This window comes from Amphiura filiformis, chromosome 8, assembly GCF_039555335.1.
Source record: "Amphiura filiformis chromosome 8, Afil_fr2py, whole genome shotgun sequence".
Taxonomy (NCBI): Eukaryota; Metazoa; Echinodermata; class Ophiuroidea; order Amphilepidida; family Amphiuridae; genus Amphiura; species Amphiura filiformis.
The window spans coordinates 41,429,025-41,444,453 of NC_092635.1; the positions used below are offsets into that span (position 1 = coordinate 41,429,025).

Genomic DNA, 15,429 nt, shown 5'->3' on the forward strand with positions numbered 1-15,429 from the left:
ACACCAATACTGGGTATTTTCTCCTCTGTTTTTGTCATCTTTCACATAGCTTCCATAAAATAATTTTTTAAAGGAATACTGGTTACCTTTGTTTCAGATTGTTTTGATACCACAAAATGCAAAAGATACAGAATAACCGCCATGCTATTTGAAAATTAATCTTTGTTTTGTTTCACATTTTTGTTTACTTTTTACACCGTGGCGAACTAAACGCGTACTGCGAGCTGGTAATTTCGCGCAGGAGGCCTAACGTGGCGCAAAGTTGATCGTGCGTGCCGGCGCGGTATTTGCGTTTGGGTGCTGATGACTCGAATGCTGGACCCCAATATCGATTGATTGGTGACGCGTCTGAGAAAAAGGTCTGTACCATTAATTATGCAATGTACTTAAATTTACTTCAGCAGTGCATGAGTGTCTGTCTGCCCTGTCTGTTTATCGCGTAAAAAGAAAAGGTCACGCGTTGCTACCCAGCTTGACCAGCGAATGCATGAGGTGCCAATGTCGCGATGACTTGATGATGACGTGATTCAATTTAATAGCCAATCAGAATCCCACATTCCCACTTCCGTATACGCCATTAACTGCGCCAAATTACAGACCGCTGAAGTCGAAAACTATAACTACACGGTACATGGGTATCTACCTCAACTGTTTTTGGTATGCATGGATTCTGGGTTGATTAAATAAAAGTTACATGCACCACTGCAGTTTCTCCTTGAATATTAGCTGAATATCACAAAATTATGCATCTTTTACAATTGACTTTTCTTGCACAGAACCAATGTTACATTCATCTGTGTATATAAAACCCCTCTAAATCGAACCCTGCATTGATTCCAGCCCTCGAATTAAGGATCTGAAGGGGCACGGCAACTTTTTTAGGGCAAGTTGATAATTGCCGTGGATTTTCACTGAAAAGGCAAGGCAGCACGGCAATTTGTAATATTTCAAAAGGGCATCAAGGCAACTGTTGAAAATTTGAGAAGGGCACCAAGGCAATTTTTCAAAAGTGAATAGATGCAAATTACCGTCACAGAATTCGACACCAAAGTAAAATTCGACTCACAACTTTGCACTAAAACTAACCTGATTGCTTAAAAAACCTGCTTTATAATACAGTTTAATTTACTTAAATTTTGCGATCCCTACATGTAGTTCTGAGCTGCAAAACTGACTCGAAATGTAGCGATGAAACAGCTGTAACTTTGGTAATAATATTGATCAAATTCGCCGGGATAAAAACTATTTCGTGCAAAACATATCTAGAGATGGGCTCACATGTACAAGATAAGACGATACCGGAAGGGTATCGCCATCGGGAAGTCAATGTTTGATATAAATCGAGAGAACAATTGATTTGCCCAGCGCTCAGATTTTGTTCACGACATCGACACGAGGTCGAGGAAGCTTTAGTTACTAACAGCGTTTCTGATTTGTCGATAGTACGTTGAAGGCATTTCTCTGACCAATCGAGAAAATGAAGTCAGATTTCTAGTAACCAGATAATGTATAAGCCGATGTGATTGGCTGAATATGTAATACGTAGGGGTAATGAATATTAATTCACAACAAACTATTGTGTATACTGTGATTGATAGCTGGGTTACGATGCTCAAAATAGCGATCGTGTTCAAGATTTTCGATTTAATTTTCCACAATTTTGCTGGGATTTAACCAGTAGGCCTACTTGTTAATGATTTTATAATGAAGGGGCAGGGCTGGCCGGCTAGGGCACCCACGGCAACTTCATTTAGGGCACTGACAAGTGACTGCCGTCGGTAAAGGACATATTTTGAGGGCATTGCGGCAATGGGGGTAGGCACCCACGGCAATATGCCGTCTGTGCCGTGGGTTAATTCGAGGGCTGATTGATTCCATAAATTATCGAGATTGATATGTCAATCATGATTGATTTTTAAAAAAAATTCACATATTTTCCATGTCGTTCGGATGATTTTCTATGGTACACCCGAGTTCAAAAGTTGCCATCTTGTCTTCACTTCCATATTAAAAAAAAAAAAAAAAAAATTAAGCCTTAATGTATCATGATCTTTAATATACATTTGTAATATATGAAATTGGTTAATTTTTTTCAAACCTGATTTTTTTGCATATTTGTAATGTTTACACATGTTCCAACTTGCACCTACATGTAAATGGAATCGGCCAAATTTGTTGTCTTTGTAGGTCAACAGAGCTAGATATAGAACTGCAAAGACATTCTAGCTAACCTTAGGCCCTATGTCATATTTTCAGAATCTGGCTCTAAATTTCAGATATCTGCTTTCCTTTTTAAAGGAGTATTTCGTGATCCTAGCATCCTCTTTTTACGACATTTTTCAGTACATATCCACGAAAAAGCATATTCCCAAAATTTCAGTTGATTCCGATATTGCGTTTATGAGTTATGCATGATTATGTGTATTACACTGCTCCATAGACAATACGTTGTAATTTCGTTCTGGTGCACCAGAACGAAATTCAAATTTCACGATATCTTTGCTAAACAAATTAATCTGCAAGAAATATTTTGTACATAAACATTATGTAGCCAGAGGTTTCCAGTGATATAAAAATCTCAACTTTTTTTGAGAAAAGTGGGGGGATGAGACTGTGGATCACGAAATGCCCTTTTTTAAAAGTTATGAGCACTCAAAGTTGGTAATTTATTCAACCGCAAGTGTGATTTTGTCATTTTGGGGGTCCCCTGATGCCAAAAATATGTGATCATGAATATGACTCAATGTCACAGATACATTGTCTATGGGTATATATCTGAGCTCACAAGCAAGTTTGAGCTAATCAAACCATTAATGGAGGAATGGGCAGCATCAGAAGTTGGGTTCGGGTGAAAATTTGCCGGAGACCCCCCCCTCTTTCTGGCCAATGGTTGACCTTGTGGACAGTTAAAACATGAATTGAAATTTACAGCCATGAAACATACTAATGAGACCTACCTAGAAACAAAAATTCAGCTTTGGTACTCAACTTCATAATAGTTGGATGGCTCTTGAAAATAGGGAGGAAACTTGGTATTTCTTGTCTGAGGGTGTTGAATTCGGCAGCCATGGTAACAAAATATGCCAAATTTGACTAAGTACGAGGGGGTATCAAAAAGTTTTAGAAATTGCCCAGAAGTGAAAGAGCTATATCAATGAAATTTTGTCAGTGCAATCACTGGTCCTTATGTACATTATGGTCCAAAAATGGTCTCATAGGTATGTTTACTTTTTTTACAGGTGGCACTAGATGCCAATAACCTGCTGCCCCAGTTACTGCGCATAAACTGCAAGATTGAGAAAATTGAGGCAAGCAGCATTATTAAGATTCTGCTTTTGAAGGGTTGCAGTGCCTAGAAAATTGATGATGAAATGAAAGTTATCTTCGGTGGTGATTGTGATATGTCACTGTCGCTTTTTGGGAAAGGAATTTTTATTTCATCACAGATTTTCTGGGCACTGTACCCCTTAAAATGGAACTTAATCATGCTGTATGCCTCAATTTTCTCCATTTTGCTGGTTATACGGTTACATAGGCAGGTAGTGACATCTAGCTCCTGTAAAAAAAAGTAAACATACCTATGAGACCATTTTTGCACCATAGTGTACATAAGGACCAATAATTGCACTGACAAAATTTCATTGATATAGCTCTTTCACTTCTGGGCGATTTCTAAAACTTTTTGATACCCCCTCGTATATGTTCATATTTTGGGGTTTTACTTTACAGACCACTCTAGATGTGTTGATTAGCCTCTAAAACATGCCCAGGACATATTTCATATAACACGAAGTTTGAGGTACATAACTTGTGAAAAAACTTAGTCAAATTTTGCAAATTTTGGGCAAACCCAGCATGTTCATAGTGCATGGATAGAATGACATCCAGGAATGACATGGAAATACTTCAGACAAAACATTGATCTACAAGCAAAACCATAGCATTTATACGGTACTCATTTGGGTTTCATGTTAAAAAAAAACAAAAAAAGGGGGAAGAAAAAGGAAAAAAAAGGCAGAAGCCTTGAATCAAGGCTAGTATATTTCAGGCAATTTGGAAAGACTATACAAGGTGTCCCATAAAAAGGTTACATGTAGAAAATTAACCACATTTTGTGATGGTACAACAAAACATTGTCTTTTTTCAGACATTATTTATTCATCCCTCTTGTAACTGTTTGCTATATTCCGTATCTTAAATGCAACTTAACTTTATGAGCGCAAGATGACAGGGGTGTCAAAAGTGGCTAACCATCAAAATATCGCACAACGAAAGTTGAACACACACACAACTTTGTTTTCAGATTTTTTTCTTTATTAATTTTTATGTTTCCCTTATTTTTCATTGTTGAATTATTGCACAAAAAAAAACATATATTGAAAAAATAAATATTGCAAACTGAAAATTAATCAGTTGTAGAGCTTCTTGACTCTTGGTGGTACAAAAAATGTAATAAATAAAGGAAGATGGTCATTAGAGCAGAACACGTTTTTGGTGAAAGCAGTTTTGCACGCTATCTCCTTCATCAACATAGTGATATATGAATAACAATCTTTTGCATTTAGGCCTTGCTTGGATTTTGTTGACTTAAAATCGCTGCTGTTTGTTTTTTCATTTCTCACTGAACTCTTTAAATAAAATTGAACAAGTTTTATTCTTTGTTTAATGTTTATTAGAATAAAATACTGCATCTGCCATGCTATGGCTGGGCCTACTCAAGTGCCCTGTCAAACGCACAGTGGCTGTGACGGTGGTATAATGAACCTTGTGTAAGTCGTGTTGCATTATGTCACATAAAGAGCTTGGTCTGGAATGCGGGCTAAGTACGTAGGTTGTGAACTTGACATTCACAGGGGTACTAGTAGAGGGTGTAAATAGAATGAAAAGGATATATTTATATTTGTTAACATTAACTTAGATTATTTTCAGAAATATACATGTAACCTTTTTTGGGACACCCGGTATATAAATAATGGATATTTAAATATTGTTTTCCTCATCCCTCAATCCCTGCATGCTTTGTGTGCCTTTGTTGTGTGTGTAGAGTTCTCAGACTACATTTGTAAGCATCATTCTATTTATATTTTATTTTTTACCTATTTTAGGGAAGAATATTGGATCATTTCTTGAATTGCTATCAATCCCATTCTTCCACTTATAATGGACTCGAAGCCTATGCAAATAGGCCAGACTGAGGAATCACTCACATCGGGGTAAGTGAATTATTCATTGCATCTTAAATTTCTTTTTTATTTTAAAGCCGTATGATGTGTGGTTTGCTCCACAGCGACGCCCTTAATTTTTATTGAATTTCTACTTTTTGCATGATTGTAAATGTAATGCCCAATGGTGTATTAAAATACCATGTGAAAGGCTAAGTCTGAAGTGCTTTAATTATTACAGTTTTCGGGTTGCCCCAGTAAGCATTAGGTAGGCCTACTGTACAGGGGTAGCATTAAGGCCCGAAAGTCGGGGGTTGTTTTCCCATGTTTTTCACTCCCGAGCTTGCAGGAAATCAAAATACATGGGGTGAAAATTAAATCTTGGGGTGAAAAAGAATTTGCAGTGTAGGAATAAGGTCCAAAAGTAGAGGGTCAGAGTTAACCCCCGAGCTTGCACATTCCCAATATATGGAGGGTGAAAAATTAATATTTTTTAAATATAGGGGGTCATTCACCCCCGATCGGGGGTTAACGCTACCCCTGCTACTGTATATACATAGTTACATACACTTAAAACCTTCTCATCTCTCTGAAAAACCAGGTGTATATTTTAAAAGATATGTTTCTCATTTTGTTTGTTATAGTGATGAAAACATGTCCGTACCTTTGAGTGCAGACCCACCTGCAATGGCAAGTGAGGAGGCTTTACAGTACTTGCAATCAATAGGTAAGTCTAAAATTTGCGCATTTTGGGTATAATTGCGTATTTTAGGTCCCACCACAAATTTTAAGATACCGTATTCCGAAAATAACCATTTTTCAAGTACCGTTTTCCAAAAACCTGAAGTTTTCACTGAAATCAAAGAATCCATAATGATCTGCAACACAATCCATTTTTAAAAAAAGTATAGAAAATAGGCCGTCTCAAAAAATTGCAAGAAAATATAGAAGAAATTAAAAAAATTAATAAAAAAAGAAAAGGACACGCATTTTATTCTCAAAAATCGCGCATTTTCCCTATGCTTAGTTAAGTCTAACTTGTAATTCATGGTTTGGTTTTGTAGGAAAAGGTGTCATTAGGTTACAGGAGTGTATATGGGTTGTTTTACAATCAGGGTACACCATTTGTCTCACTGGGGGTCCAAAAAAAAGTTTTTTGTTTTTCCTTAATTTACCCATTTTTGTGTTGCGGACAAGTCAAATAAAAGATCTGTGAAATTTTAGAGCGTCAAGTATCAAACTTTAAATTTTATGGCTGAATCAAGTTTATGATGTTAAAATATTGGGCATGGTCATATTTTATAATTCTGCAACAAAAATAAATTATACTACTCTTTTTTTTGGATTTGGATAACATGGTTTGGTACATGGACAATGTGAAATGAAAATACAACTAAGTTTTTATAAGTTTATAACATTTTTATTCATGTAAAATGAAATTGCAATCTATCTGTAGCTAAAAGTGGTGACATGAGTATATGAAGTTGTGTATGCTGAATGACACAGATCAGTTATAGAAACTCTTTTCTTATTTCCACGTAAACATAGGTATAGTGCTTTTACATGTCAATTTTCACAACATTAAGTCCACAGATAGCCTAGATATATGATGTCAAAATAATGAGTTGGAAAGGACAAGTTATTGTCGGAAAGGACATTTTTTTGACATCTAGATAATAAGATACATGAAGCTTCTGTGTTTGATTTTACACAGTGATTGATGAAACCAATAATACCTGAAGTTATTTAAAACATATATTCCTTTATCATTATCATTTTTTTAATCTTTAAAAGCAAATCAGTTACCAGTAATAATGTTTATATGTCCAATACTGCAACAGTAAACTCAAAAGTTGCTTTAGAAGACTGTGTACCAGGGCATAGGAAAAATATTTCCTGTCTGGGAACTTAAACTATGTTGGTTTAAATTTTCTGTGAAATTCGCGAGTGCCTTGTCGCTCGCCCTTAACGGTTGGGGTCCAGGGGCTCAAAAAGCTTTAAAAACTCATGGATTTTAGTCTTTTTAAAGTAAGAAATCACCATTCTGAGGCTCTAATTCAGGCATGAGAGTGGGCTTTGATAAAAAAAAACTCTGAAATATTATCATACCTGCCAACATTGAAAACCTAGAAAACAGAGTACATGGCGAACGTAGGGCGCGAAGCGCCCGTAGTATCGCCTCTGATGGCGGGGTTGAGGGGGCAAAGCCCCCCAAAGCTAGAGGGTTTCTACACTGTAAAAACCCTTGTAAGCCCCTTCACAGAAGACACATTTTGTAGAAAAACAACAATAAAGAACAAGGTGAAAATGAAGCCCTAGGCTTTTATACACTTTGAGGAGGGATTTATACTCCATATCTAGCAACAATTTCAACACATATTTGATGACCACAATGAAAAAATGTGAAAAAAACATTCTGGGATCTGTTTTTATAAGTTTGAAAAATATGCTTCCTTCACACAGAAAATGTGCTTTTAAAAATGCAGTTTCCTATACTTTTGTACATAACGATCATTCGTTGAAGCGATTTTTTGGCTTTATAACAAGGCCTACGTGACTGATAGGACATTGATATGATGCACAATACAAAGGTGAAAATTTAAAAAAAAATCAATTTTTTCTTAATTTGTTCAAAGTTTTTGGTGACTTTAGAGAACCTCTAGACCTATTCTGAAGGTTTGGATTTCAGGAGGGATTTATACTCCATATCTGGCAAAACTTTCAACACAATCATTTGATGACTGCAACCTTTGAAATATGAAAAAACATTCTGGGACCTGTTTTTACAAGTTTGAAAAATATGCTTCCTTCACATAGAAAATGTGCTTTTAAAAATGCAGTTTCCTATACTTTTGTACATAGCGATCATTCATTGAAGCAATTTTTTGACTTTATAACAAGGCCTACGTGACTGATAGGACACTGATAAAATGCACAATACAAAGTTAAAAATTCAAAAAAAAAATCCATTAAAAAAAAAAACATGTCAAAGTTTTGTTGACTTTGGAGAACCACTAGATGTATTCTGAAGTGCTAGGATCATTCCCAGTTATTTTGAAAAAAATTGGAAAAAAATTACAAAAAAATTACAGTTTGTTATCCGTAATATGGAAACCACTAACTAATGTTTACCTCTTCATCTATCACATTATTATACATGCATTCGTTTTCTATGCATTTATAATATGTGCTAGATGAAGAGGTAAACATTAGTTAGTGGTTTGCATATTAAGGATAACAAACTGTAATTTTTTTATAATTTTTTTCCAATTGTTTTCAAATTAACTGTGAATGATCCTAGAATTTCAGAATAGGTCCAGTGGTTCTCCAAAGTTAACGAAAACTTTGGTAAAGAAATTAAAATTAAAATTAAAAAAAAATAAAAATTTATTTTTATTTTTTTTTTTTTTTTTTTTTTTTTTTTTTTTTTTCTGTGACCTCCAATTTTTTTTCTGGGAACGGCGCGGCCGCGTTACCGCGGATTTCGAGGGCCTGCTGTGTACATGTTTTCACATGATAGCAATGACATATCATGGGCATGGTTATGAGCTTTGCTTTTAGAATACAAAAAAAAAAAAATGCTGTTTTTACCTTTTACTCTCCACCATAACAAGAATTCGGAGAAGACATTTTTTTGACATATTGATAGAAGGTACAAAATGTACATTAAAGCTTCTGTGATTGATTTTTTCACAGTGATTGATGAAACCAATAATACCTGAAGTTACTTAAAACATATTCCATTATCATTATCATTTTTATAAGATCTTTAAAAGCAAATCAGTTACCAGTGATAATATAGTAAATGTCCAATAGGCCTACTGCAACAGTAAACGCAAGAGTTACTTTAGAAGACTGTGTTCATGTTTTCACATGATAGCTACATATGACATATCATAGGCTTAGTTATGAGCTTAAGTGCTTTTAGAATTTTACTTTTCAAAAACAATGCTGTTTGTACCTTTTACTGTCCACCATAACAAGAATTCGGAGAGGACATTTTTTTTGACGTATTGATAGAAGGTACATTCAAGTTTCTGTGATTGATTTTTTCACAGTGATTGATGAAAGTAATAATACCTGAAGTTAAAAAACATATTCCTTTATCATTATCTTTTTTTTTATCTTTTTTTTTTTAAAGCAAATCAGTTACCAGTGATAATATAGTTTTATCCAATACTGCAACAGTAAACTCAAAAGTTGCTTTAGATGACTGTGTACATGTTTTCACATGATAGTAATGACATATCATGGGCATGGTTATGAGCTTAATTTTAATTTAATTTTAATTTTAATTTTAATTTAAAAGTGCTTTTAGAATACAACTTTCAAATATTTCATAATGCTGTTTTTATGGTGGTGAGCTTCTGTTTCTTTGTCAGAGATCTTATGAAGTCGTTGGTGATATGCTGAGTCCATTTGTTGCGGAGAATTTTCCTTTGGCATCTCATATCAAATGCATCTAATCTGGACTCATCTCTCTCAGTGAGAGTCCAGCATTCAGAAGCATATAGAAGGGTAGCAAGAACGCAGGCGTTATAGAATTTCATCTTGGTGTATTTATAAGTTGATATACCAGTCCTTCCGCACCTTCTCAAGTTCTTTAAGGGGGTACTACACCCATGTGGTAAATTTGTGACTATTTTTGCATTTTTCTCAAAAATTAATTGCACACTTGTAACAAAAGTTATGTATTTTATTGGGGCAAGGAATCCAATTACTACACTGAAATTTCAGTGACTGAAGACAAGCGGTTCAGTATATACGATAGGAAACGAGGTACATCCTAGCGGTACCTTATTTCTGATCATAAATAACAAACCGCTTGTCTTGGATCACTGAAATTCCAGTGTAGTAATTGGATTGCTTGCCCCTATAAAATACATAACTTTTGTTACCACTGTGTTATTAGTTTTTGAGAAAAATGCAAAAATAGACACAAATTTATTGAGGGGTGTAGTACCCCCTTAAAAGCACCTGATGCGTTATTGCCAATCCTATGATTGTGCTCCGTGGCATTTTATCCATCAGCACTACAGTATGCTCCCAGATACGTGAAGTGATCTACAACCTTACATGTAATTAGGCCTTTATCTGCCATTGGAACAGATTGTGTTAAGCTCAAACGACCAAGTGAGTGACTTCATGTGATTTCTGTTTTCTTGAAGCTCATTTTAAGTCCCAACTTTCTGGCTGTTTCACGGATGGCTTTATTTGTTTTTTGTCATCTTGGCATCAGAATCTTCTACATGTAGGAGGGCTATGTTGGCAGCATAGTCTAGATCAGACATGTATCTTAACCTCCGGTACCTCGAGCTTCGCGATAGGTAGAAGGGTTATACTTTTCTTATTTTCGTCTACCGCTGATTTCATTACGAAGTTGATGGCAAGGCCAAAAAGCAGTGCCGACCAAATGTTGCCCTGTCTTACAGTGGTGACTATACTGAAGAGCTTTGAAAGGGAGCCCTCTGATTTGACCGCACATGTTGTGTCATGATAAGAATTACTTATGATGTTGATGATCTTCCTTGGGATTCCATAGATGTGCAGGATTTCCCATAGAGATGGTCGGTGAACTGAGTCAAAGGCAGCCTTATAGTCGATGAAGTTAATTTTAAAAGCATGGCATGGCAGCTGTTGGTTCAGGCATTTCTCAATGATTTGGTTCAGGCCGAATATTTGATCCTGGCATGAGAGTCCCTTTTGGTTTTCCCTCATTCTTGCGTCAACATCGAAAACTTTGCCTGCAATGTCCAGCAGAGTGATATCACAGTATTACTACAGTATAGGAAAGGTCTCCCTTCTTTGGCAGTGGAAGGATAATATTAGCCTTGTCCCCATTCTCTTGCCATATCAGTTTACAAATTCTCAGGAACCATTCTTTGATGTTGTCGCCACCGTCCTTAAGAAGTTCAGGGGGATGTTATCAATACCCAGTGCTTTGTTGCTTTTGAGCAGGCCAATTGCCTTGTCAAGTTCTCTAGTCAGTAGTTCCATTTTAATGTTCAGTTCCTCACATAAATTAAAGCTTGAGAAGTCAAGTAACTCAGAAGGCTCTTCAGCGTTGAGTACATGTAGGTCTTCAAAATATTCAGCCCATCTCTGCAGTCGAGCAGCCTCATCCTTAAGCATTTCTCCATTGGCATCTCGTATCTGTGAGGCCTTTCTGCTAGTTTTACCAATGAGAACATTCTTCAGCTAGTAGACTTCTCTCGTGTTGTTTTTACTTGAGGCTACTTCTAAGTAGTCAGCGATCTTGCTCATCCATGTCTTTTTGTCATTTCTTAAGCAAGTTCTTGTCTGCCTGTTGAGTTAGCCACTATCCATTGCTGGTTTGGTTGCCTTTCTTTTGTCAATTTAAGCTCTTTTGTCTCCAGTCTGCCTTCTTCTTTCTGAATCTAAGGTGTTCTACTGATGCTGCATTGACGGTATCAACAAAGGCATTCCACTCTTCATACCATAAAAGGTCCTTCTCATTATTATGTGGTGGATAGTGTTTTGTGTTTCAATTCCTTATTTTTACTCAAGGCACTACTAACAGAAGTTAAATATTAAGTGGCATCAATTAAAATAAATTTCAAACATTTTATAAATATATAAAAAAATGCATCTCTCAGTAACTCGTGCTACACCATTTTTAGTGCAATGAAAACGCAACAAAAGGATAAAATGAACTGGAGGTTATTTTTAAAATGTGATTGATATTTCTTGAAGACCATATTTCATAGATATAAAATGTGTCAAATTTAAAAGAAAACTGCCCGTGTTTAACAAAATAGGCCCACTTGGAAAATATCTAAGATGAACAGGAGTCTTTCCACTTAAAAAATACACTCTCCAAAGAAACAAATTTTTTATTTACAAAATGTTAGGCAAATGTCATTAAAAAGTGTATAACTTGAACCTTGCATGTGTTTGGAATAATAAGAAATATATAGAGATAATTTTATTTTTTTGAGTCAGGTCCACTTTGGCTTGGGATTGCCCATGTGAATGTGTCAAAAATTAGTGTCCTCTCCGACATAATAGGACAGTGTACTGATGGGAGACAACTGATGGACTGGTTTATATAATCTTCCAGTAGTTGGACATGAGGAACAATTCGGGAGAGTACTGGCATGACTGGTGCTTCAGGAAAACAAACTTAATGGATATTTCTAAGAGAAATAAGGACTCGTTTCAAATTTAATGTGCAAAATAAAAACTTGGGAAAGCATTAAAATGCCACTAACCCCTACATGATTATGTGAATATGATAGGATACAGTTTGTAACATGTACATATCAAAATAAAGTTAATATCATTAAACACCTCTGCATATTTTAACTTTAAGTGTAACTATTAGTAAGTCATTGTTTAAATTCGGAGAGGACAATTTGTTTGACATACATAATTCAGTATGGATATGGAGGTGAATGAAACTTGCATGATGCATATGATAGAACAATGTTAGTACTACTTATAACATACCTAGAAGTTTAAATCATACATCTTCTTTAGGAATAATGTGCAAATGTTTCATTTTTCGGAGAGGACACATTTTGACGGAATTCAAACCTTCAATATTGAAACCCGTGATACTTGGAAACTGAGCGGGTATGGAATGTGTGTATATAATAAGTTTGTAGGATATGTATGAGTGTATTTTAAGAACTTTCTTTTTATTCCATGGCTCAATTTTAACTATGCCTTAACACGCATAATTCGGAAAGGACATTTTGTGACGGAATATACCACCTGATTTCAATACAAAGTCACAATTCATAAAATTGTTGCAATTTTACAAGGTTTTAGAATTTGATCAAACATGTTTCAATAGTTACTTCTGAATTCTCAATAATGCTTCATTGTTCTTAATGTCATTGATTGAACTGCTTAAATATTATCCAAGTTCAAACGAGACAGCACTTTTACCCAAAAATGACACATATATACATATTTTTGTCATTTATTGAGCTTTTCAAACAGTTTTTTCGCAGTTGTAGGTACAGCTAGTAGTGGCCAATAATTGGGCATGGCCGCTTTTCCATAGAATTATCTAATTTTTCAATAAGGCCAAAATGTGGTGTCCAGCCGAAATGTACCCTGATTGTAAAACAACCCATATTGTAATTTCACATTCCGTACAAAAACTTTGCACGTATGACTGATACAGGGTTCGAACAGAGTCAGAAAAACCTGTGAAGTTTTTAAAATGTTTGAATATCAACTCATGGAAACATGGAAAAAATTCTATTTTGATTTTGGTCATGGCCATGGTTCAAGAGATGGGTCAAAAGTCATGGAATTTCAAAGAGAAAATAAGAAAGTCAAACTATTTAAAAATTAGTATATAGACCACTTGACATGTGACGTCATTGCCCGGAAGTATGCGCGCAAATTATGGCAATTTCCATTGTTCTTTGCCCTGCAGTGTGCGTACACATCGTAGTTTGCTCAGAGCAGGTGCATTTTAAATCGCCCACCACATTTCATATAGTACAAGAAAGCCATTGAACAGTGTAGCTGTTTGTTCAAGCATATCAATAGACCAGTCCCTCGCCTTTGTTGATATGCAATGATGTCAAGTGGTCCATAAGAGAAGACATACTGGGATATGGGTGGGTGGTGGTATTTGTGCATGGGGACAGTGTGTGCATGGATGTTGGTACCGGTATTGGATTTAAATAATGTACAGAATTTGTTATTTTGTAAGAACAACTTTTAGATTTATCTATCCTAGTATCTGTGAGACCATGCCATGGTTCCTTTGATACTATGAGCTAGTGGTGTTATCGATAGAGATTTTGTGTATCGCCATGTCGGAAGAAAATACTTCCGACAATCGACATGTAAAGGTTTTGTAACTAAAACAAACAAAATGGTAGAGGAGAAAAGGGAGAAATTTTACATTCTCAAATTTGTTGTTTTATTTAACAAAACTTATTTCAAACCCCATTCACACATGCCCTAGATTTTGTAGTGTAATACTCCATGATATGGATTCACAACCAGCAGAAACAGAATAAGATATCATCTTGTGTCTTTGTCCACAGCTCCAGAGGAACTTGGGGAATTACTGTTCACAGACTCATTAGTGACAACCTCAGATACAGGCAAGGAGCTTGGAGAGTTTACAGTGAGCATTGAGTTGACCAGACACAGTGGACAGGAGTGTCTACTAATCCATGCTAATAGTCATGGAGCCATTGATAATGTACCTATGGGCACATCTGTGACAGGTGAGTAGGGAGTGTACAGTGGTTTGTGGTAGGGGTGTGCAACTGTTACCAATGTTCTATTTTGAAGTATCCTGAGTTGTGCAAAAGTGGAGGCACAAATGGAAAATGAGTTATTATAGTTTGATCAGCTTGTAATTGGTGGGAATTGTTAGGCTTTTACCACTACGTACGCTGAAAAGTAGACCAATGTGAAAAGTGATACTGTTGACCTGTATATGTTTTATATTTTGTGTGTTAAAGAAAGTAGACAAAGTATATGACTCTAATCAATAATTTGTGATGCTTCTGACGAGATGTTAAAGACGATTCTCAAAATAAAATTTGTTGATATTAATCCGATATGTTATAAGGCCCGCCGATTAAAAGCTGATCAAACTATATTAACTAAATTAAAACTTTGTTTACCAGCCCCATTTGTTTGGAAAAGTGAGGAGGGAGGGAGTAAAATTGACATTTTTAGCAGTTTTCAACATCTTCAAGGAAAATGACGAGGCTCTTTTTTAGTTTAAGATTATGAGGGTTAGACCCCTTAGAGTTCCACAAAATCTAATAAACTAAAGAATTAAAAACAAATATTTAATGTGAAAACTAAAAAAAAAAATTATGAACTCATTCCAGTAGGGAGGGGGATATGAAACAAATATTAATGTCACCTAACTTATCATCATCAATTTGCACAGTAACCAACCATACCATTGCTGAAATTCTTATTTAATGAGTTTTTATAATGCCTCATTTCTTATATTTTTATGCTCATATTTTTGCCTATTATCTCAATTTCAAAATTGTCATCTTTGGCCTGATTTGGATCAGATTGTGAAACAGTAACAAATTACCAGTAAGCACCTGGAATGCCACATGGGAGCAGGAGCAAAGCAAAACAAACAAAAGTGCAACAGAAACATACATATATAGTATACACACACATGCAGGGTACTAAATTCAAGAAATGCATTTTCTAAGCCAGTTAAGAACTCTTTGCATTTCTCTGATACCCATTGCATTCATATGAGAGGAAAATAGATTGCCTAGATGCCGGGTCTAGA

General features: G+C 35.5%; 1 protein-coding gene across 1 annotated transcript in view; it reads left to right on the forward strand.

The window, feature by feature from the left end:
- The window catches only part of LOC140159046 (ciliogenesis-associated TTC17-interacting protein-like), a 40,281-nt gene that overhangs the window by 2,130 nt on the left and 22,722 nt on the right, over positions 1-15,429 (forward strand). Inside the window, exons 2-4 of the mRNA XM_072182373.1 lie at positions 5,106-5,213; positions 5,807-5,889; positions 14,198-14,383. Of these exons, the coding sequence (XP_072038474.1) occupies positions 5,161-5,213; positions 5,807-5,889; positions 14,198-14,383 (322 nt within the window). The 5' untranslated portion in view covers positions 5,106-5,160. The remainder of the gene's footprint in view (positions 1-5,105; positions 5,214-5,806; positions 5,890-14,197; positions 14,384-15,429) is intronic.